We start from the raw sequence: 26,096 nt of genomic DNA, 5'->3' as shown, positions 1-26,096 counted from the left end.
TATGATATTTGCCCCCTCCCCTATTGGGCATCACCAAGAAAAATAAAAATCTGCTGAGTCAACCACTCTTTCCCCAGGTAAAGTCCAGACTTTGTTCATGAGCACCATTTTCCAATCATTTGCACAAAGTTTTGTCCACCATATCGTCACTCTCACTCTTTGAGAAGACACCTCTGTAATTCCCAAATGTCAACTCTATCTTCATTACCCCAACTCTGTTAACACTGATAGATTTCACCCACTCACTGGACACCCCTCTTTCTCCAAACCTCTAGAGATTTTGGTTTTGATTATCAGAAAATAACTCAGGTTTTATCAGAGATCTGCACTAGCTGCACTGGTGACTTCACGCCACAGTGCAAAACGTGGGATATTCCCAGTTATCTACCTATGCAAGGACCTGTACTCTTTGTTCACAACTGATTCCTTTAGAGTTCTGGGTAGGAATTCTCAAAAGCAATTGCTGAGATAAAGTAGAGAAGGAATTTGGGAAAGAAAGATAGAAAGATGGAAAGAGGAAGAGAGAAAAAAAAAGACTGAAAGAGAGAGAAAGAAGGCAGGGCAGGGCAAGAGCAGGGCAAGAGCAGGGCAAGGGCGGGGTGGGGCAGGGCAGGGGAGTTAGTTATATTATATGTAGGTCACTTTAAGATGAACTTATGAAAACTGTTTTGAAATCTATTTTGGATTGTTTGTGGGCAGCTCAACACTTTTAGTTTAAACAATTGCCATGACATTTTCCTACTAATTTTCTGTAAAGGTCAAAGTCAGAAAAATAGTAACATAAAAACCTCACATATGTGGCATATTTTTCTTAGCCAAGAAGCAACAGTTATCCTCAAATTTCTGTTTCTGTAGGAATGTTCATTCACAGTTATTTTTTTTTCTTTAATGACTGGACTAAAATGTTTTTCCATCCTTGCTTTTAGAAAAAAATCACCTTGATTTAAAATCAGCAAGCCAATAAGGCATCTAACTTTTACATATTTCTAGTCAAATAAATCTGTCCACTTCGCTAAAATAATAATAACTTTAAAAATCAGCCAAGTCTTCCATGCATTAGTAAACTGTGCTTATAAATCAGGTATTTTGTGTTTTATCTTACCTTTTAGCCAGCCACAGCTTGGTTCCCATGCAGGTAATGATGTGACCCAGCCCCTGCTGAAAGTCGGAACTAACAAACTGGTTTGATTCTAGGTACGACTGCAGCAAGTGAAAAACCTAAATTAAAAAAAAAAAATTAAAATTCAAACAAAGAGTTTCTAGCCACTGCTTTTCCTCCAACTAACTGAAAGATGAAACAGTCACCTGCAAAATGAACAACCATTACTCAAGGAAGAACATGTACTCATCTGGCATCGCAGAAGATAGAATCCTTAAATTCTTAAGTTGCCCCATCTTCAAAACTCATTTTTGACACAAAACAACAGAAAGTGCTGGAAGATATTAACCTCCATGAAGTGAACAGAAGGTAGCTGGATGAAGACTGCTCCTCTGGCCTTTTCCAACTTAAGCATCTCTCCACTTCCAACTTTCTTGCTGTGCCATTTGCTCCCCAGAGCCAGCACACTGTGGAGCAGACTGGCAGCTTGGCACACTGGATGGAGCAGGGCTGCTTGCACTGTGTAAGTACAACCAAGGAGACAGGGAGGGGAATTACTGTCTACAACCGCTCTGAAGTGCTGGCAGAAAAGCATCTTTATTCCTGCTCCTGAGAACCTTCATTCCAGGTCCCAGTCAAACACTGTGCCCAGCTGGGTTTCACAGAGCAAGGAGATGCTTACACTTTCCCTTTCTGAGGATTGAACTCCTGCACTGGGGTTCTACATTTTCTCCTCCAGAGTTTCATGTAAAAGCCTAACAGACACATCCAAGCTTTGATGAAGGAAAGAGTTCAAGGTACCAGAACAGAAAGTCAAGACCTGTAGCTTTCTGTTCAGACAGCTGAAACAAAAAATGTACTCAGATAGCCTCGTTGCTATTTAAAAACCGTTTTTTCCAAGTAGCACTGAATACACCAAAAAGTGTTAAGAAAAAAATTTGTTAAAAAAAGTACAGCTATTTAAGCATGAAATGAAAATATTGGGTAGCATAAGAAAGCTGATAACAACTGCACAGTGAAGAGGGGATCTCCAAGCCCAGCCCCTGTAGTGTCCATCCTGCATGTGGTAGAGAAAAGATCTTACTCAGCATAAAGAATTTTGTCTTACAGCCTCAAAATTGGAAATACTGTTCACTTACACAGCTAAGTTACATTTACAGAAACAGCTTCTACACAAATTGAAAAAGTTCACCCCCATTTTTTACTGAAACTGACCATGTCTAGAATTTAGGAACCTTAAGAGGCATTATCAAACCATTTCTGAAAATACATATTGTGAGCATTTTATATAGAAACGCTCTTGACATGTGAGAGCATTAGCATTTCATACTTGCAAAGTGACAATTTAATGACTAATGGATGAAGCTGGGGCCTTCACTTCACTTTGGGAAAAGAAAAACCTTTGTATCCACATTTTTAGATCCCAGATCTTGATTTTCCACATTCCAGCTGTCATTTGCTCCGGGGGTTATATTTTTTTTGTTTGTTTGCTTGTTTTGGAAACACAAGCACTGCCACATAGCATTAACTTGACACAATTTCATCTGGGTTATTTTCTGTGAAATCATTCAAGTGGAAAAACAGCTGCAGTCAGTTCAAATAAGCACAGAAACAGAAGAGATGTCAAGAGACTATCTAATCCATACAAACACTGAGGCAGGGTCTAAACATTCTTTGATAAAACAAATGCCTAACTGTCCTAATCCTGAAAACAGCCAAGAAAGCAGAATGCAACCTCCTCTAGGTCTTCCACCCTCAAAATCCAAGCTCTTGAGGTAAAGTGTTCCTGTCTGCTCTCACCACTGCCCTCATGGCAAACAACTGTTCTCTGGACACTATTCAGTCAGTCCAGATTTTTTCCTAGTGAGGCACTTATTAAGCACAGAGATCCCACTGGGGCCCTTTGACAGGAACAATGAAATAAACTCCTGTCTCCCTTTGTTAGCAGGTGCTCTGTGGGCAAGACACATCCTGGAGAAGTAGCTTGTCTGTTGTTTTTTTTTTTTAATCTTCTGAACATCACTTTGTTTATAGCATCTTTCTAAGATGGCCTTTCCAAGATCTTTTTGCAACTTGATCTTTTTCTACAAAACACTTCGCAGAAGTGCAAGCTTGCAAACACTTCAAAGTGTCACCAGAGATGTCTACTTTGAATCCTCTCCTTTAGTCTGTTATTGCCTGTCCAAGTTTGATTATTGAAATGGTTTACCTACTCATTTTCTTCATGAAAACCAATGCACTAAGCTGCCACTACTAATAGTTTCTCTATGTTTTGTGGCTTGTCTTTATTCTCTCTTAAGTCAGAGGCACAACAGAAAAAAAAGAATGAAAATGGAAAATAATATTTATGCAGAAGCTCTCATTGCTTTTTATATCCTCTGCTAATTGAAAACCGTTCAGTGCCTTAACCTTTCCAATTTTATTCTTCCATGCTTGTGTTCATTTCCAGGAATGACAATGGATTTACCTCTAAGCAATAATATAAAATCTGTTTCACAATTATGAAGGGGCTATCACATTTTTTCCCAGAAGCTTAAATTAATTTAATCTCTTCAGCTCTGAAAATAACTCTCCAAGTGCCTTTCATGTTGAGGCAGAGGAAACCTAAGTAGTTTGATTGTCCAAGGTAAAGGTTTTGAAAGACAAAGAACTGTGTATACTAAGGAGGTCGAATTGGTGGATTTAAATTTCTCCAGGTAGGAAATTCAGTGCTCAAAACACAACCAAAACTCCTCTGGAGTTAATTCTTTGTATGAACCAATCCTTTCAAAACTATTCAGATGGTAAAAATCACAGGACATGAGCCCTACTTAAACAGTAGAATTAGAAGGTGCGACTCACATGAGACTTTGATAAACTCTTGAAAAGTGCTTGCATCCATCAAAGAAAACATCCAACTACAATTCAGCCTGTTCTGACTTTTTCTGATATACACAAAATCCTGATTTTCTTGTTATTTCACTGCAAGCCCTCTGACTTTTATTCAGGTACCCTCACCAAATTTTAGACATCTAGAAGGCTTTTCCCACAAAGAAATTCTTCTCTCAGCATGAGATTTTAGAATGCCTAAGCTAAACTGGAAATTGCAATTAAGATCAGCATGTTTTATACAAAGCCTTACTTTATGTAAGGCTTTGTATAAAACCAGAGGCAACCAAAAAAGCAGTGTGTAAAAGTGAACCTCAGTAGTCCTTCACTTCCATCACATGACACATCAATCTTTGGCCTCCATGATCTAACACTACAAGCCAAGCAATATCTGCATGAAGTGGTAGCAAATTTTATGAGGCTGTTTGATATAGATAATAAAATAGACAGGCTTTCCAGTGCATGGCTCTCCTCAAGTCCAAAATACTACATGATTTAAAATCCTTTGCTGAATTCCTCACACATAAATGCAGTGAGGTCATGGTGTTCCTTGTGTACGTGGCATTGTTTTTTTATTACACAAAGGCAATATATTAATGATTTTTTTTTTCTTTTTTAAAGGTAGTTTTATCAAAAATTTGCACTTTCTGTGGAGGAAGGTTTATGAAGATTTACTGGCTGACAGTGGCTCTTTTTGATAGATATAACACTTCACTGAGACAAGTTATTGACCGTAGTTCTGTTGAATCCTGCATTAAAGACAATGAGTCCATGGATGCCCAGAAACCTTTTCCTCCTCTAAGCAGGCTGCTCAGGAGCCAGGATAATACACCAACAGGACAGCAGAGACTGTCCATCAACCTGGACAAGAGTTGTTGAAACAGTGCAAGCCATGGGAAGTCCAGATACTTGGACACATGACAGGCAGCAGTGTCCACTGACTGATCATCCTGAGACCACTCAGTCCACAAGGTTCTAAGTCAGCATGTCCTACGCTGCTGCAGGTAAAACCACCTGCATGGGAGGACTACTTACTGCAAAATTACACAGAAAAGACCCCAAACTCTCCCAAACTGTGACACTATATCCTAATGAGCAAAACCCAAGGACTCAGCACGTCAACAAAGTCATGTTCTGCTCTTCAGCCATTCCCAACTTCCAGTACTTTCAATGTTTCACCCTGGTTTTTCAGTTGTAGAAGCCTCAAGAAAAGGGGAAAAAGCGGAGAAGGGAATGAAGACAAAAAAAGAACAGCCAACTTGGTTCCCCACTGGTCAATCTGCACACATACCTTTCTGCCCTGTCCACATCCATCCCCCAGCCAACAGCATGCTTTCAGATGCAACACTGTTGCCCTGTCATGACATGAGAAAGTTGAGTGTTTTCTTTGTACCCATGCAGGCCTTAAGACATAACATCCATTATTTTCTGAGTGTTCATCTTGGATGATTAAGTGAAAAAAAAAAAGGCACATTGTTTAAAAAAACCAGACCAATGAATACTTAAATGGTTGGACATCAGCTAAGTCAAAAATGTAAATCACAAAAAGCAGAAAGAGACATTTTTCCTTCACACTAACTTTGATGTGATATGCAGCGTATCATTATCTTTAGCAGCTTTCATATCAGCTTGAAATGCTGGGAAATACACAATTAAAATAATGATGTGATGTAGTGACAGAGGCAAACTTGTATCAAACACAAAATTTACCTAGTGCAAATTTATTTTGGTGCCAAGAGTTCTCTACATACATGCAGACACTGCAAAGCCAGCACAACCTTTCAACAGCCACAAAGTTGAACTAGGATAACACACTTTCTAACAAATTATAATTAACATGCTATGCTATTGCTATAGCATTAGCAATACTTTCATAGGAGGAACTAAGGCTTCCAAAATTCATAATAAACTTTTAATTTCCAACATAAAACAATAATTAGGTGTATGGATACCTGGTGTACATGAGCACATGGTTGCATTTGAAAGAAAGCACATTCTTCAGCATGTTCCTGCACCAAGTACTTTTTTCAAACAATGAGATTTATTTTCCAGAAACAGGAGGTTATCCAGTTGCACACTTCTCAGTGAAGTAGCAACATCAAGCTTTCCTCCCCCCTTAAGATGACCCGAAGCAATAAAAACTTTTTCATGCATGCCCTCAGCTATGTTTGGATGAAATTAAGTATACAGTACAAACAGTCACATTCCTAAGTGCAAAACTGAAACAATGCTCCCAGTGTTCATTGCAGTGCTTACTGGGGGGAAAAAAAACTACAAACCAAAAAACCAAACTGACATCACCCGAAACTTTACATTCTCAACACGTATCCTTTAACTCCCTAAAAAAACACAAAGAATACAGATGTTTCAGCAGCTGAAAGAAAACACTGTGTAAATACTGAGCCTTCAAAAATATGCCACTCACCAAGCTATGAAGGTTGAAGTAACATGGGAAAGCAAAAAAAAAAAAAAAAGGGGGGGGGGCCTGCAAAATGGCAACAGTAAGAAGATTTAGTAAGCTACGTGTGGGTTTTCAGAACAGTCCCATCAAAAGCTTTCACCTGAGTATTAACATGCTAGTAAAAAACCCTCAAACATAATTTTTCTTTTCTTCTCCCATTTAAAGGCAGATAAAACTTTATTCTTCTTCTATGATAAATTCAACTGCCAAGTTATCTCTGTATTCTGAAACTCGGGTCCAATTTTTTTTTTCACTACAACCATGCAGATAAAAACTGGCAAGCTGCTGTGACAGGTGAAGGCATATTTATAAGTATGATAAAAAGTTCAAAGTTACAATAATTTGTTCCAGGGGAAACCAAACAAGTCTTAAAAATCCCTTTTTCCCTTAAAGATGAAAAGTGCCACTGTGATAATTACAATGGGACTAAAACCATCATTCCAAGAGGATATCCATACAAAAATAGATGGGAGAGTTTATAACTACCTGCTTACCACCCTGCTCTGTTAAGAATTGGTATTTGTGGGAAAGAAATCTGTTTTATCACCAGACGGCATGGTATGAACACGGTGCCTGCAGTCCCTGCTGATCTCCCAGACAAAGGCAGCCACACACTGCAGAGTTTAAAATGAGTCCAGAACCACGGGACACAAAGGTGCTGCACCAGCCACTGCTGGTGGCACCCTGGGCTCTGTGTCCCCATGACCCAGACTCCGTCACACTGAGGTTTAGCAACTTTGAGGACAGATCAATTCTATTACAGTAATTAAGGATTTTCTTCACCTGAGGTATATTTAATTATGAGAGAAGTTTTTTATCTGGTGCTTGTGGGTGAGAGCAAGTATTTTGAATTTATTTCCCCACTGAAATGGCAATATACTGAAAAGGAATTTCAAATGCTTAGCAATTCTCTTGTCATCCACAAATGTGTTAGAAAAGCCATCATTCTTTTCACAGTCCTAGATCATTTAGATATACCAAATTATTATACCAATTATACCATCACTCCCTTTGTTCCTACCACTTCCTTTCTTAGAAGTCTTTCATTACATAATAGTAGTTTCACAACTAACAGATCAGATTATTATTTCTGCCAGAGATACATTACATGATTGCACATGGATACTGCTTCCTTAAATTTTTGTATTAACTAATAAACTCAGTCTGAGATTCAACTATTTCCTTCTGCAAATAATTTTATGAAAACTGTATAAAATATTTTTTCTTTCTTTAAAGCAACAGTCGTCTCACAACCCAATTTTTCCAGAATTTTGGCTTTGTTTTGTCAGCACATTTCATTATCTAATTACACTTTTGCTTTACTATTAATGAGAAATTATAGCACTTGAATCCTTCTTCCAAATATATCCGACAAAATTCATGAAGCTGGGTTTATAGATTAATTAAAAGTTGTTTTGATTAAAATGAAGGCAAGCATGTTTTGATTGAATAAAGAAGTAAAAAAAGGCTTGAAAAATCTAAATTAATGAATAAAAAAACAATACCAGTTAACTCTCTATAACTCAGCAAGAATAACACAGCTATTTAATCACCTGAAAATTATGGATGTGCCATAACTAATGAAAGTTAGAAGATGCTGGAAGATAGCAAAATTGCTTTCTTCTCAGTGACAGACATATATCACAAAACATGCATCATTAAAAAAGTGTTCTTCACATTTAAGATAAACCTGGTTTTGCCTAAAACAAGCCCAAAAAATGGGAAACTTCACAGATCAAAATTCTTGCAATACTATTTTTATTAGGTTTTTCTCCAGGTTTTTCTTCCTATTTTAGTCAGGATAAAACTGAATTGCAACCTAAAATTTGCATATGTGACTCAAAATCTTCACTAGGAGTGAACTAAACAATGAGAACTTTGCTGCCAGGAAGCAGTAGATTCATTTTACTTGGAAGACCCAGCCGAATTTTCTCTTAGAAGTACATGGTTTCCCTATTCACACAGAAATGAGGTCTTACTTTGTCATTATTAGGACTTTTTTACCATAAGGATTTACGATACTTTTTAAGCTGTCATTCAACTGACTGTACATGTGCTGGGCATAGAAACCCAACCACAAGGACTGGCTGATGAGCAAAGAGAAAACCCCAGTAGGCAGCCAGGGCTAAGAAAAGGCAAATCTGCCTGATGAGTCCAAGAAAGAAAAGGCAAATCTGGGTCTCACACACATCCTCCTAACCAGTCAGCCTGAGCAGAGATGAAAAGAAAGAGGCTACTGTGGAGCTGGTGGCATTTCCACTCTCTGCAAACATCCCTATTATCATCCCACAGCATGTAGCCAAAACCTAGTCTAGAGAAGCGAACTAACCAGACTGCTGGGAGCAGCTGGGAGTGGTCCTCATCCCGTATTTCTGATCAGAACCAACAGCAGGAAGGATACAATGAAGTCTCTTCTTCCAAATCTACACTCTGCTATCCTAAAAACCCACCCATCACTATCTTAATCCAGCTACCTCAAAGGATATAAAGCTACACACATACACACCTGGCTTTCTTTTCCCTCTTCGTTTTTTTTGAGGGGTGGCAGTGAAACAGTTTGAAACTGTTTTTTTCCCAGGCTACGTCTTTCGTAGCAGCTCTCCTTTGCATGCCCACATGAAGGAAAAAAATGCAAATAAAAGACCAAGGCACACATTCCTGTTTACTGAGTGATATTTACAATTAGAAGGAATACTGTCAGCTACCCACGGATACAAAGAAGCTGACATGGTAAGAGACACAGTATGAACATGTTTATCAAGAATGCTCAGAAGTACACTGCCACTTGACCCCACAGCTCTGCTGGTTTCAGCAGAGGTGATCTTTTGCCTCAGGAATGTCTGCATTAACACACAAGCTGAGAAAATAATTAGAAGTAAGCTAAATCAATTTGATGCGTTTAGTTTCCAAATTCACATTATAAAATAAAGTGAAGTAAAGCTTGCAGCTACAGAAAATTATTTACTTCTCTCAACTAATGATTTTAAACTTACAGAGGAGAAACATACAGATATATATATATAGCTGCCTCTCAAACAAAAGAAAAAGATTCAGTATATTTAAAGTCTGAGGAATAATGTGACACATGAAAAGTCCCAGTGCAGCTAGCTATAACCAGTGTAATAATAAAAAAAAAAAAAGGTGATGTCTTTCAAGGTTGTATTACAGCTTCTGAAAGCTTTTCCCCATTCATACATTGTCAGACAATCTGTGACTGCACATGTCTCTGCATGAGGATCAACTTCCCTTGCTTTTTGTTTACAAGAATTTTGCCACCATTAATGGCCCCATTTGCATCTCAGGAACTCAATATTACCAACTGCACTCTTTTGTTTGAACTCTAAGCCAACATTTCAAAGCCTGCTGAATTTAGGTAAGATTAACTGCTCTTCCACGGCAGGGATTGCTGCACCTCTCTGAGTGCATACTATAGGGCAAATCTCTCTCCCTTAAAGAAAATTCTCACAGTTAGATGCAGGTAACCAGGGGAACACTGGGGGTTACAGCTATACAGATCCATCCAACACTGTCCATGTTGGTGCCCAGACCCCCAGCTCCAATGCCAAATGCTTCTGACACAGAGCAACACAGCTGAATGAAAGTAGAACTCATAAGAATTTTCTTCTGTCAAAATTACCCCTATAAAAGACAACATACAACTGAAACATGCAATAAAAGTGACTTTATGTCTAGACAGCAGAGCTGATGGGTGGGCTTAACCTGCAGATAAATTATACTGAATTCCAAGTGTAAACATTAATAATGAGCTCAGCTTTACAAGGGTAGTACATAAGACAACTGTTAAAAGAAAGATGCATTTAATGCAAACTCTTCATTCTTCTTTTTATTACAGTAACATCTGGAAATTAATTTGTATGAGAGGATCCCACTTAGCTGTAACATGTGAGAAAAAAGACAGTCTCAACAGCCCTCCTGCATTTTCTATCCCACCAGACTACATGGCAGCACTCTTCACCCTAGGTATATGTGGACAAAGCCACTTTCCAAAAGGAAGATCATCTGAGAGGGAAGAGGACTGGCTTCCTGAAACACAACATCTCTTTACTTATTTTCTGTGAATGATGTAGAAATAAAGCTTTTACTTATGTAATCACATATTGTTTCTCAATATGACCCCCCCAGTCCCATATTATAAAAGATTATAGAATAAAGTCTTGGAGGCAAGGAAACAAAGATTAAGTGATTAATTTGAAATATATAACGGATGCATCTCAGAGACAGACAATCCAGATCTGTAAGTTCCAGTTCATAGACAGTAGGCATGTGCATAAGAATTTATGGGGGAGAAAAAAAAAAGCCAAAATTATGCTTTAAGCATATTTTTTTGGAAGCACTTGGCTCTTCAGAAAACACAGAGGGAAGAATACCTACGTGTCAGTAGGTTTCACGTGACACAGATTGTACAACCAAAACTGCACGGAAAATATCAACAGTATTTCCTCAGTTCCGTCAGTTTTGGACCACTGATCTTCCTGAAGTTTTTGAAACTATGAAGCTCATAGAAACACAGAAAGAAAACTCACGATAAAGTTTAAACTACAGCAAATACATGAATCATGCTACTGCTGAAGATCAGCAGATTTTTGCCTTACACATATGGACAAGCTATTTATAAATTTTCACTTCCCATCAGGCTCAGCATGATGTCAGCTTACAATAACAAGTTAATGTTAATGTTTTCCAGTAATTTCCACAGTGCCATTTAACTGCAAGTGCCCCAGCCAAGGTAAACTTAAGGGCAAAGAAAGGGCTAACTGCATAATCAGAGAGCAACATTAATGAATTTTTCATCTCTGCTTTGAACATTTGGAATTCTACCTGCAATGTATTTGCCTTTTGTTCCCAAAGTTTAATCTCCCTAGTCAGCTGATTACACCTCCCCCAAACGGCTCAAGTATTCCTTCTGATTTTAATTAGTGACAATGCTTCATTGCCTTGTGGATTTTTTCCTCAGACAAACAAGCATCCTACGCTATTGCAGTAAGTGCCAAACTCAAGACTATCAAACATTTTCTAAGCTCTAGGAAGACCATGCACTTTGTTTTACAATCAGCAGCACCACAGCAGATGAACACTGCCTTTGTGAATTCACCAGGAACAGAAAATATCCAGAATAAAATGATGATAGCTCCTGGGGGTCTTCTCTTCAGAGGAATTAGAAGCTGGTCAGGAAGATCTGTTCTTTATTGTTATTTTTCTCCCTTCTCTCTTCCACTTGCATGCAGTTGATGTGGCTTTGACATAAGGGAATGTCAACAGCAACAGTTTTTATGTCAGAAAAGATTTTTTGAAAAGTAAGGTCTTCCAACACTTGCCCTAACTCAAGGGCAACACCTTCTCCAACATTCGCACATGCTTGCCTTTGATTTTAGTATCCCAGAGGAGTACAGCTGTCCCATGGTCTCTATGAACAGCTTTTTAAAGCCACTTAACCCTCTACTCAGCTTTGGATATTGAACTGCACAGAAGTTGTTGCCTTCTGAACATGCTGGTGCTAGTGGCAAATGTTACCATGCCCACCACATTTTCGACACCACATCCTGCTGAAGTTTGACAATTTCAAACATCCTACCCAGGTTTCTAACGAAAGCAAGTGCCCCATTCCCTTCAGTCACACCAGTTAGGTTAGCAGAGGCCTGACATTGAAATTGGAATATTTAAATAACATCCAAATATTTAAATCTTATCTGTTTTTGCTGAAATGGCTCCAAGAGGACCACTAGCTGATCTGTGGCAGCTGCAACGCCCAGCAGCCAGAGGACTAGCTGCACGTGGACTGCTGTGCACAGGCTGTTTGCGGGTCATGAGCCTACATAAATCCTGTGGGGCATTAGAGCCTCAAAACCAGCAGTGAGAACAGCAACTAATCACCCATTTCACTAAGCGCCAGATTGGCCCAAGGCAGCTGAAAACCACCCTACATGAGTGATGGAACGGACTATTAGGATACTTCACACCCTTTTTCATTCAAGTAAACACCAAACACAAGTGGTAAGAGTATCTCAATGGGTTCTTCACTGAGTTATCCCTCCGCAATCAGTACCAATCTGGTCGTGCTTGTGTTCACCTCCACCCACCACTCTACAGGATATGTCCTTTTGCTTCCGTATTTTACCAGTGGCTGCAATTGCAAAATCACCCACTAAAATCAACAGTTTCTTTAGTCAACAGATTAAACACTTTATTTTACTACCTTTGCATAAACTAAACCAGATTCCAGGGAGAGCTTGCGGTTTCAAGCCACTGCACAGTGAATTTGGCAGACCAGAAATGAGTGGAAGGCACCGCTAGGCTCCCTGATGTTTCCAGTACTCTGTTCCTAATCTTTGATACAAAGCAGGTAAGAGGTGCCACACACTGAATGGCTCCTCAGCACACAGATCTTGTGTGCATCTCCCTCATCACCATTTTTATAGAGGCACCTGTTCCATACCCTGTCCTCAATCCTGATCACAAAGTACTCACTGGTTATCAACGAATTATGCTGGGGATTGAAAGTTTATGTTGTAGACTCATCCCATAAAGCTCCATATTTTTTGTTTTAAGCAGTAAAATTTACTACAGAGCTAAAGCTACAATAAAGCACATATAACAGTACGAAGTATGACTGCTTCAAATAAACTCGAACTCTATGAATATTTCAATTTGGCAAAGAAAGACAACAAAATGAACTAGCAACAACATGTCAGAAGTTAGGGAATCCACAAAGGTAGCTTAAGAGTCTACTAAAACTCCATGTTTTAACTGCACTTGCTGAAACAAAATAACTTTATTTAAAACCAAGTTTCCTCCTCTCCTCTCCAAACACATTATGCATTTTCTGTGCACTTGATGACTCTTGTTGGCTTTACAACACATTAAAATTACCAACTAGCTGTAAAGGGGGAGCCCACTTATTTATAAATTTATTTATTTGATGTTAAGGAGGATGAGCTCTCTTCTAGTTAAAAACAACAACAGAGTAAAAGCTCTCTGTTGAACAAGTTAAAAGGTAGAAATAAAATACTTACTGGTGACAGTAGAGTTTTCACTACATAAAACAGTGAAGAGATGCCCTACAGACAGCACTGTTTACAATACAGTAGCAACACTGAATATGAATGTTTTGGATTATAAACCATGAAAGAAATGAAAAAAAAAATCCTCAAATTTATCACCTTAGTTTTAGTTACTGAACAACCTGTGAAAATTTCATACTTGTCAACCAAAACAACCCATTTTATTCACAAGAAACCAGGCTAATTAAAGAAAAGGACACAAATCAAGTTTGTCTAATTCAGTTTTGTGACAACACCTCCTGCTCACAGCACCGCAAATGAATGGCATCATCCAGGGACACCTCCAAAGTGCTTTATACTTCTATAATTGCAGCACTGCAAACTGTTCTGAGGATTTCTGTGGTGCATAATCATGGTGCTCTAATTTTATTTAACAAAGTCGTCAGGGTAAAACCCCAGAGATTTTTAATGTCGATAATCCCATTATAAGCCTTGGTCATGACTGAATGCAAAAATATATGACTGACTTCCAGGCTTTTCTTCCTGTTGTCCTATCCAATCTTTATAAATATCACTGATACAAAACTGAATTAAAAGACAACATACAGATGGAACATGAATTTCTCTGAAAAGAAAAGGCTGATGGAAAAACATTAGCAAGACTCAAGTAGTCCAAGAGCTGATGGAAGAAACATCTCCCTTTCTGAGGAAATCTAATAGCCTACTGCACTCTGAAAGTAAAATACCCAAGAAGTTACTGCTGTAATCATTTGAGAGCTGGACATGCCAAGTTTGGGAACATTTGCAACCTGACTTAGGAAATATTTAGGATGAGCTCATTTATCTGGACCATGTGATCACAGAACTTAAAAAATTCAACTTTACAGGAAATTAACTTCTCCAACTGTTCACAAAGTACCACATTACACAAGACTGAAAACAGCTTTAAATGTCAATAGAACTATTAACTCTTGTGTCAAATTGGATTAAATGACAATGCTATATATTCAATGTATCTGTCTGAAAGACTAACTTAAACAATTTTTTCTTCTCTATAAGCACAATAGATCTTTTCAGAAAAATGAAAAATTATGAAATTGAAACAACTCTAAGAGCTACATTACTTTGTAGTTATATTTCCTTCTTTAATACTGTGTCTCTACCACTTTTATCAACACTTCCTGTTTTTTTACAGAAAACAATATTCTCCTTTTATTGCTAAAGGCAGTGTGATGTTTCAAAGATAGCACTTTTTTACTCCCCAGTGATCACTGAGTACCAAGATACTCTATTGTGTATATTTCAAAACTACAACTAAACTTTAACTAAAGTTAAAGATAAAAAGGTCATTTGGCTTTCATAAGCTTTTTTTCACTTCCAACAACTGAAGATCCTGGATGCTGCAATACAATTTTTACATGTTTCCAATTATCGCACAGTAATCCAAGAGAAAAAAACTACGGTCAGAACCATATTCCCTCTTCACGTCCTAATATCTATGAACTTATTTTATTTTGATAAATTTTACAGTAACAGCTTACAATTGATAATTCAGAAATATAATTGACAATTATTGTCTCAAACCAGCAAAATTTTAAAAGAAGTGTTTCTGTTGGTGAAAGCCCTTGATGCATTTCATTTTATCTATGGCCACTTTTCATACTAATATCGCCATGGATGTTTGAAATCCCATGTGCTGAACAAGACTCCCATAAGAAAATGGTACCCTGAGGTGATGACACCAAGTCTATTCCTTTTGAAATGCTTCAGGGTTTTCTGTGGGCTGCAGTTTTATGCTGCAAAGCAGGATATGCTCTGTGTGTGTATGTTTTTTATTAGATGTTACATCAGGAAATAACAAAGTCTAACAAAAATCTGGCAATAGGGTGTATATGTGAAGTCTTTTAGAGTGTTCCTATGTCCATCTCTACATCTTCCTGAGGCTTTTTTTGGAAATGGGTAGTATTTACTAAATGGGAAAACAGAAGAATCACCACAGCACACACATTTTATGCTGATATTGCTTACTTTTCAATTAACATAATAACCTAAAAAGTATTAAGCATGTAGCATGTGATTTAACCTTTCTTCTTTGTCTTGACTTGGTTTGGGTTCAAAAATGACTTCATTCCAAAGAGTGAAGGCTCTACCTAGTTATTTCTTATGGCACAAAATAATTCAAAACGTACAAAAAAAATCAAGCATGCACTCAAGCATGGCCCCACCTATATTTTCTGTGAGAAAAAAATAATTGTGCCCTTTACATTTCCTGTTCCGTTTGCCAGCAGTGTCTGTTTCACCAATGGAACAAGATGGACAGAAACTTGGAAGAATAAATGAAAGATTTTCTGCACATTACCAATGTGAGATGAGCACATAACAGGTGTTTTGTTTGCTATAGAAGTGTTTGGTAGGGACCGAGAGAAGCTGGCTTTTCCTACCTTAATTTTTTTCTGTTTTAAGACTATAAATTTAATATTATAAAGCTAAGCAAATGCATGCATTTGGACTGGTGAAAGGAAGAAAAGGTGCTTAGAGAATTGATCATACTCAAGTAAAACTCAGTATGAAATATAAATACTCAATTTCTTTCATTTATGTCAGATGTTTTAGTGTTGAATTTGTGATTTCTCAAAGTGAAAAGGAAGGTATAATACTGTTTATGCCTTTGTACCAAAAAAGGATGGATCAGATTTTCAAGATTCAAAGATTTCCCAACACAATGTGCCTTCTGTCACAAAGACCTTTCTGCAGCTTTGAAAATACCTGTGTATATTTGAGGGAAAAAATTAATAACTATTGCTTATTTTTCACAACAAAAACTACAACCAGCAGAGGTTACCTGCCAAATAGAGATTGAGACATCCATTGCAGATGTGAAGATGTACTGAATCTGGAGTTTACACTTCCAAATAAAATCAATATACATATATATTTGGTCTGCATTTCTGACAGCATGATAATTACTTCAGTGCAATAAGCAACAAAATACCACAACAGCAGCTATTCTGTAAGAGAAGATGAGGTCCAAAACAGAGATAAAAAGGAGCAAACATCTGAAATAAGAGCTGAGGAGAGGGAGTTGATAGTGAGGGTGCCACAGGAAACAGGATAGAGATAACAGAGGCACAAGCTTGAGAAGGAATTAGGGAGGGCAGAATAGAAGCACCTGCTGCTTATCATTCCTTCAGAAATCTTATTAATTCTTTGGTTGCTTAAAGCTCTGGGGGAGGTTACCACACTCCCAAACATCAAGGAGACTCTGATGATCCAAAGACAACTGGCACCTTTTATGAAGTAGTAGGAGAAAAGGGGGGATCTTGACAGGTGATAAGTTTAGAAGCATCCCTCACCCTCTCAGCATCTCCCCTTGCTCTCTTCTGTAGTTAGACCACACCTAGGCTGTTTCCAGCACCTAAGGAAGACTCTGCCAGATACTACAAGTTCAAGAGCTGCCTGCAGCTCCACTGGAAGACACATTTTTCATCATTCAATTTAGAATACACATTATTATCACTTCTGGCCTTGCACAGGACCATCCCCAAGAGAGAGTGCACACCAAGTGCTTGAGAGCACTGTCCAAAGGCTTCCTGAACTCTGTCAGGCTGCTGCTGTGACCATTCTCCGCAGCGTCTGTTCCAGCACTTGGCCACACTCTGCTGTTTTCCGGATATCCAACCGAAACCTCTCCCAACTCAGCCTGCTGTTTCCTTGATTCCTGGTCACAAGAGTAAAGAGGCCAGTAGCTGCTCCTCCTCCTCCCCTCACAAGAAAGCTGCACACCGCAATGAGGTCTCCCCTCAGTCTCCTCTTCCCCAGCCTGCACAGACCAAGTGCCCTTAGTCATTCCTCACACAGCTTCCCCTCAAGGCCCTTCATCAACCTCATGGACCTCCCCTGGACACTCCCTAACCATTTCATGTCTTTCTTATTTTGTGTCACCCAGAACAGCATGCAATATTCAAGGTGAGGCTGTCCCAGTGCAAAGTAGAGCAGGACAATCCTCTCCCTTGCCCAGCTCGCCATGCTGTGCCTGATGCCCCCCATGACAGGGTTGGTCCTCCTGGCTGCCAGGGCACTGCTGGCTCATATTCCCCTTGCCATCAACCAGAACCCCAATGACCCTTTCCATGGAGCTGTTCTCCAACTTCTCATTTCCCAGTCTATACACACAACCAGGGCTGCCCCATCCCAAATGCAGAATTGGGCACTTGTTATTGTTAAACTTCATAGAGTTGGTGGTTGCCCACCTCTCTAATTTGTTGAGGTCTCTCTGCAGGGCCTCTCTGCCCTCAAGGGAGTTGACAGCTCCTCCCAGTTTAGTGTCTCAGGCTTTTAGTTGAGGATTTTTGCAGAAATGCCCCAGAACTGGTAGCATGGTGTACTAGACAATGCTGTGCACAAACTGTGCTTCAGTAGACCTTCGCTCCTCACACTGCCCCTAACCTAAAAGCAAAGCATACAGACAGACCCTTACCACCAGGCACCACTCCTGCTCCTCCAAATAAACTCTCCACCACTAGGTACAACTATAACACAGCTTCTCCTTGTTAATCACACATCCACATAAACTTTCTGTTCCATGTACTTTCTTTATGTCTGTCAAATCTCTGTACACCTACACCTGGGTATCCATTTATCATTCTTTCTGGCCGATGCACAAACAGCACTGGAGGAACAAAACCAGAGGAACACATGTACAGAGTATATTCAAGCTCAAATTCAGTCCTTTAGAGCCTCAGTATAAAAAAAAACCCCACACTTTAAGTCAAACAGCCATATGAAAAATATTCTTTGAAAATTTTACCACAACAATAACTGCTTCAAAAATGGTGGTATTTTTGTATATTTATATTTAAAGGAAAGAAAAGAAAAGAAAAGGCAGTAAGAAACCCTACTGCAAGAAATGCCTGTGACATACAAACATTTAAAAAATCCAAAACAATTAACGTGCATTAAATTGGTTAAGACAGAAAGCACACTATGTGATTTGATGCATTAACACTCTTGGTATCTATTTTCACGCACTGGAAACATGTCTTATTCTTGTTTTGGTTTGTCTCACTTGCTTAGGTTACTAGGTTTTCCCTCCTTTCTTTCTTTTCATTTTTTTGTTCCACTATTCAAGATTCTTGCATCCTGGTCTTTAACATTGGTAAGTCCTCACTGAGTAGTTATCCACTTAAAAACACTCATACTTCATTTGGTTCTTCCACCCAGCATTTCTTTTGAAAGCCCATTTTCCCAGCCTTCTCTTCCTTTAATGGAGGATATTCTTCTCTTTTGTAAACAGGCTAAGAGAGCTTCCAAAACCCACAGAAGTCACCTTCCCTTATTTTCACTATAGCCTGAACTTTTGAAAACACAGAGAATAATAAAAAGGCCTCACTGTATGTCAGTATTTTTCATACATCCTCAAGCAGTCAGAACTTATCATGGATGGGTACTTTTAAGAGTATATCCAGAAAGTGTACTCAGGGTTGTCCTTCTTTTGGCTCTGAAAGTTTTGAAGACATGATTCTTAGATCAAAAGGAAAGTGAAAAAACCCTATGCGGGTTGGATGGAAAACATGTCTTTGGAGTTGAAAAATGAACTCCATGGAGGACTAAATTAATCCACTGTACCACCTAGGAGGATATTATATCTTTGGTAAGCTTTACAAGTTTCAGCTTTTGCCTTCCCAACTGTAAAAACATCCTCTGCCAGTGACAGAGTGATAGGATTGCTTTCCTGACTAATCATGAGGGATACTTATAGATTCATAATACGAAACAGGTGCAAGAAATATGCACAGAATGGAACACTTAAAAAATCACACTTCACAACAGTTCAGTTGTTGTTCTGGGAGGTCTAAATCAAATTATTCAGCCAGTGCCTAGAATAGTTCAACTCTCTTCAGCAAGACTTCAGTAATGAAAAGTAAAACACTGTGCTGAGTTGTTTCTCACATGTCCATCATTTAAAGACAAAATAATGCATCCACTGTGAAAACTGTACCTATTTAGAGGATTTCTCTTTGTTAACATCTAATCAAAGTTGTTTTATTTAACCACATTCATAGGTAGTGTTTTCAGTCACTGCACAATTATTCACAAGCACAACTAGAGAAGCCAGGTTGTGTGGATGTATGGATGGCTGTAACTGAATACTACGCAGGGTACCTCAAATGGCCACACACACAGGGCACCCAAAACCTCTGCTAGCAGGATTGCAGGAGCTTTTATCCATAAAGTAGTGGAACAAGGTGCACCAGAACAGGAAGGCCAAAACATCTGCAAAGCAACTGCTCACCATAACCAGAGGAACAAGTGTCAAAATCCAGGGTATGGGAGAGAGGGAAGCAGTGGCATCAAGGCATCTCTCTGCCTGTACAGAGGGGCAACTGACATGCTTTACCTGGCACAACCCAGAGTAATCATTATTACAGTTACCTCTCAAATAAAACAGCAGTTGTTTGCACTGACTGATGAATGTTGCTCATTTTGTATTAAACCATGCTACTTTTTTTTTTTCTACTTTTTTTTTAGAAAGATGTGACCCCACAAGGTTTACAACAACAGCATCTTTACCTGTCCTTAGTTGCTGTAGGAAGGAACTCAATAATAATGCAGAAACTGGAAAGACCTAACAGAGTTGTAAGAGCTGTGTACATCTATGTCCTTTTGAAAAGTGGTGACATGTCTTAGGAAGTCAGAGACAGTATTTGGGAGCATTACTAATTACAGTTAAAGCAACTTCAAAGCAGTGTACAACTAGCAGGGCTGCCAAGTTGATCAGTCAGATTACATGTCTTTTTCCCGGTTTGTTTTTTTTAATTAAAAAAAACAGCTGAAAGAAAACCACTGGCAAAATCTCATCAATGACTCTCTTTCAGAGACTGCCTCCTCCCATTCCTGGAACTCAGCTGCATTTCTGTTGCATTCATAGATACAAATCACATTCTCAAATGCTTGCTGTCTCCCTATATCAGTGTACCCTTACGTAACAGTCAATACAAATTTACAACAAAGAAATGAGACAACTGTTCTGTTATTGCCAGCTCCATATAAGTGAATGTTTCCAACTTGACATCAGTATTTCTTTTCTGTTTGTACTAATCTTAAAAGTAAGGCTTATCTTGAACACTAAAGACTGAGGTTAGAAAAGAAACAGCTGAAAGGAAGTTTCACTGGAAAACATTTTATTTTAGCAGGTTTATTTCTTTGATCAGTAGATAATGTAAGCTTTGTTTACTATATTGAGTTTTTATAAGCTAACATTGAATTGCTACACTTCAAACTTTACTGCCAAGACAAATAAAATATAATTCACCACAGACAATGTTTCTAGGCTACTGAATAAAGCCAAGTAAACAATACATTAGTTTCCCATTCATTGTCTCTGAAAGTAGAGATCCTCTGTCTTCAAAACAAAACAAGGAAAAAAATATGGTCATTTGACAACACTGCTGCTAATTCAAACTATGGATTTTTAGGTGAATATAATAAATAGTACACCTCTCTCTCTCACCCAGCAAAAAGGAACAGCATCCAAGAATGACCTTCAAAACGTATTTGACTTGTCTCCTTATATTCTCATACCCTAGTCACTGGAGTCTGTGGGGTTTTATAACCTATTCAGTTCAATAAATGAAGGTCCAGTGACTGTCTGTGAGTTCTCCTTCTGGCATCATTCTGCTCTGCTTTATTTTCAAATTATTTAAACTCTAGTTAGTCCTCTGAGTAAGTATTCAAGTATTAAACTCATAAAACATAAGAGTGATCACAATCTGAAATACCTAAAGCTTGACCTTCCTTTAGAGCCATTTCAGCTAAAATCCTCCTCCTCTCAAAGGAAGGAAAGAGGCATCTGCATTCATAAGGCAGACTCTATTTTCATTACTTTCATCAACAACCTTGTCTTAATACAACTCTGCCAGATAATTAAACTACCTAGCATATTAATGTTTTTATCATGAATTGCTGCTTTTCATTAGTACAACCATGTACTGAATTTTTATCTTCCAAAAAGCCACATCCATACATCTTTGGCTCAAAAGTGCTGGAAGCTAAGACAGCACATGCAGATGTTTCTCCAGCTGCTTTGTCTGCTTTCCTCTTTTTCTTAGGCTTGTGCTATCAGTCCTTGCTGGAGGGAGCACCCTGACTCAGACAAATCTTTACAGGACCCAGTATGACTCTTGTAAGGTTGAGTTCTTGTCCTAATTTTCTTGCTGCTCTAAAGGCGGCTCCAACTATCCTTTAAATCAATTATTTCATCTTTAAATCACTTCTTCCAGCTCTTCATCAAGATTTAAAGAATCAGCATATCCAAAGAGTTGATACAGATAATTTAAATTTCTACCATTGCACAAACCTTGATGCATTCAATAAGCTCCAGGAAAAAGAGTATATGACTTTCATAGTATTCAAGGACAGGCTAGATGGGTCTCTGATCAACCTGGTGTAGAAGAAAGTGTCACTGCCTAGGGCAGGGGGGTTGGAACCTTATCTTTAAGTTCTCTTCCAACCCAAACAATTCCATGATTCTACAAGAGAAGTCGCGTACAGAAAACCCCACCATGCAATCATGCAAGTATTTTAATCATATTAGTATTTTTTAATACAAGGCCTCATTATTCTTTCATTTTAAAGAATTTTCAGAGAGATGGATTTAGTTCTGTAAGATCTTGCTCTTCCCTGAAAAGTAACTGACATGCTCTTGACATAATCAAGTCAGTAGGAAGTTAATTTTTAAAATTAATGTTAAATAATGTAAAGAATTACAAAGCCAAGTCTCTCCTATAAGTCTAACTTCTGTCACATGCAACTGAGTCAATGTGACTCATTCTGTTCTTTAGATTTACGATGCAAGTGTTGCTTGCTTCAAAAACTAAACAAAAAAGGTTCAAAATCTCAAAACAACATTCCTTGCATGAGACTTTGCATTCATATGCCTAACAACTGTTTGAATTAGTGATCACAAAAACAAACAAATAAGGAAAAATCAACCACACACACAGAAACACACACTTTGAATCAGCTGGTTGCTCTAACACCACAGAATTTTGTGTATAAAAATTCAAGTTTGGAGCAAGTTTGAATATTATGCATAACAAATTGTGAAGAGCAAATGACTGCTGATTGCTGACACTCAAAACAACATTAAGAAAGTGAATTTCCATTTTTATCTTCACGAAGTTTTAACTGTGCACCAAAGCATAACAAATTCTCCTTTTCAGCTGCCAGTTATATTTTGTATCTCTTTAAGAACAGATCCCCAGAGAGAAGGAATACAGGTTTTCTCTTGCAATGCAAAACATTGGCATATGCTCAAGGAACAAATCTCAGGATAAATCAGTAGGAGTGACAAAGTAACAGGAATAAGTGGGAAGATGGCACTGAGAAGAGAAGCTACCAGCCAGGCCTCAGATAAGAAGATGGGGGATAGATAGAAATGCTCCTAGGGACCGCAGCAGAGCAGGGAGAGTTTCTGTGACTTTTGAGTTACAGCAGTGACCAAAACCAGACACATCAGGAAGGATCCACCTGCAAGAACATCACAGAGAAGCAGAGGTGGTTTTTTTTTTATTTTATTCTATGTAGTTGTTTGATTGCTTGTACAAGTACCACCAAAAATGCAAACACTCATCATGACCGAAGCAAATTCCAGACAGAAACTGTTCATTAATGCTATGTGCCGCCAGGAACTTCTATCAAAAGCTTTATCTTGGACTGTGCAATCCATCTCCTGGTGGAGGCAGCAAATGGAGGCACACAGTGTCATGCAGTTCCCTTCATATATAAGCAGCAAGTGATGAGGGAGAAGTTACTGAATCATCCTTCCTCCTAATCCATGCTCAAAAAATGCCAAAGAGAATGCAAAAAAGCTCTTCAGACAGAATGACCAAATTAGAGAAGCAAACTTGTTTTTACTGGTTTGTATCCCAATCTCAAGCTAGACACTTGTCAGCATGTAGAAAGTAAGGCAGCACCTTACTTTCAACCTGCAACCTTCAACATTTCAGAACAAGGCACAGACAAGTTAATGAAAACACCATGTCTCTTTTAATAACTTCCATTGACCCGATCCCCTGTGTCCTGAATATGTAACTGTAGGCTTGCCAAAGTGAATGTGAAGATCAAACTGATAAAACACAAGATAATGAGTCAATTGATGTGCAGATTCATTCGTTTGAAAAACAAATAAACCTTAACAGCAATTATGTCTGCTCATGATTAATGGCAGCTGCCCAATGGATTCTTCTTGATATGAAAAGCATGTAAGGGTATATACACTCTCACTGGAGTACAGATTTTTCCAGTGTATAAATGTGAAAAAGATTTCTGGAAACTAATGAGTACAGAACTGTGACTGAAAACTCCAGTCATACTATTGCTATTCCACTGTACTAAAAACAGCTGGATTCTCCATCTAAGAACATCACACAGGGTTCAAAATCCAACATCCATCATGTTAACTGATTCTCTGAAGATAAAAACAAAAGCTGAAGTCTAACATCTGCTTTCCTTGGCAAATCAATCTGAAAGTTTATGCATTTGGGAGTTTTTTAATCCTCATAAATAACCCACAACCAGATGAAATAAGGTGCTGCCTTGTTTTCTGGACAAATCTTTATAGGGTCCCTGTAACTTTTCTTCACTTTGAAACAGTCAGAAGAAGGGGTTAACGAATTAGAGGAATTAAAAGGTCTGTGTGCAGATGCAGTCTGTGATCTTGCTGGCGTCCCAGAGACAAGATACAATAGCTGAGGTGTTTGGGGTAACACAATGGAGGGATACAGGTTCTTTAGGAAGGACAGGCAGGCAAGATGAGAAGATGAAGGTTGACCTCTCTGTGGAAAAACAGCTGGAATGCACAGAGCTTTGCCTGGGGATGGATGATGAGCCAGCTGGGAGGTTACAGCTAAGGACTGAACTGTGGGTGACACTGCAGGGGATGTCTGCTACAAGATTCCAAGCCAGGCAGAACAAGTGGACAAGGGCTTCTACAGACAGCTGGAAACAGCCTTGTGTCACCAAGCCCTGCTCCTCATCGCAGGGCTTCAACCACCCTGGCAGCTGCTGGGTGACCAACACAGCACCATGTAAGCAACCCAGAGGCCTCCGAGAGAGCACTGATGACAACTTCCCAGTAAAAGCAGCAGAGGAAACAAGGAGAGGAGCTCTGCTGGAATTCAATCACAACCAAGGAATGTGGATGTGAAGGTAAAAGGCAGCCTTGCCTAGTTTATTCTGAATTACTCAATTTTTCTGGGAAGATGGAATATATACTGCAGAGATTCCAATCCCAAAGAGGGAAAAGGTCAAAAGAACATTTGATCCTCTGATAAGGAAACCTCACAAACTTCCTAAATATTTGTAAGTTTCTTGGCAAAGCCAAAAGTCAGAAAGATTCACAAACACAAAGGCTTCCCTAGTCAAATTTTGGTACTCTTCCAAAAGTCCCTACATAAAGCTCTGGACGAGCTCTTCCTTTCAGCTGATCAGCTAAAACGCCTAGATCTTTAAAGAAAACAAGTCAGAAATGTTTCATTATTCAAAAAAGCTAGTACAAAATTTCTGCATTTCCTTGTGAATTAGAAACTTTCCTTCCCCCAACCCATGCCAATTTGGATTATGAAGCAAAGCAAAAGCTGTATGGTAAAGAAAACATTAGTCATAGAAAAGATTTTTCAATTGCCTTATTCAAGTCAGTGCCTTTGCTTATGATGCAGAAGAATATCATAAACTCCCCAAGTGTAACAGAACAGCAGCACCCCTCTTAGACAATTCTTGAAAAGAATTATTCTGTAAAACCTGTAAAGCATAACATTATTTTATCCTCATAGACATTCACATTCCTATGCAAACTGGGCCACAGTTAAAACACTGTGGAGAAAAAGACATATTTTCACAGAACACAAAGGTCTGAAGTGAAACAAAACACATCTACATCCACTGTAAAAAATATTTCTTGGCAATCTCAGCATTTTGAAAACCAAGCCATGTCTGGACAAGCACTACATGCTGAACTGGTTTTTAATGATCTTTCTATAAATTAACATTTGGCTTGCAATAGATGAAGTGACTACATAACTCTGAAGCATAACTGAAATATACCTTCACGATTTACTACATCTGCCACCTAACTCTGAATAATTCCAGCCTTCCTTTTCAGAACTTGACAGTATATGAACACTGAAATAAAAAACTCGAGCAATGAACTCAGTAGCTTCTCATGTGACTCAACAAATGAAATTACTGAATTCCATTTTCGTAAGATATTGCTTTGTATTGCTTGAAATGTATACTTTATTGAGTTATGTACAGACTTGTTCTTTTTAGTAGAGATTTTTGTTTTGGTTTTATATCAAGAAGGATGATAAATCCTCCACTGTGTCATGGAAAAGCAGTGCAAACAGTTTTGAACACTGCCAAATCACCACCTCCTCAAGTAAGCCTCCTGAGAAACAGTGCTTTAACCAACAGTCCCCATAACGTAATTTTCTGCACTTCAATAGGCCTTACCAGCAGATTTGCAAGTCCCAATTAACACTGAAAAAGAAAACTGAAATCAGGCATCCAGCAACCCCTAAAAAGTCACAATACTTTCCTCTTTGTACTGCTTACCGGGGTGCAAGCTAACTACAGGGTGAACTACCTGGCA

At 38.6% G+C, this 26,096-nt stretch overlaps 1 protein-coding gene across 1 annotated transcript in view; it reads right to left on the bottom strand.

Annotated features, from left to right (window-relative positions):
• THADA (THADA armadillo repeat containing) overlaps positions 1–26,096 on the bottom strand; it is a 148,837-nt gene that overhangs the window by 57,539 nt on the left and 65,202 nt on the right. The window contains exon 29 of the mRNA XM_066316099.1: positions 1,103–1,218. Within this exon, the coding sequence (XP_066172196.1) occupies positions 1,103–1,218 (116 nt within the window). The remainder of the gene's footprint in view (positions 1–1,102; positions 1,219–26,096) is intronic.

This window comes from Sylvia atricapilla, chromosome 3, assembly GCF_009819655.1.
Source record: "Sylvia atricapilla isolate bSylAtr1 chromosome 3, bSylAtr1.pri, whole genome shotgun sequence".
NCBI lineage: Eukaryota > Metazoa > Chordata > Aves > Passeriformes > Sylviidae > Sylvia > Sylvia atricapilla.
Note: the sequence above shows the minus strand (reverse complement) of the source record. Positions and strands in the feature narration are given on the sequence as shown.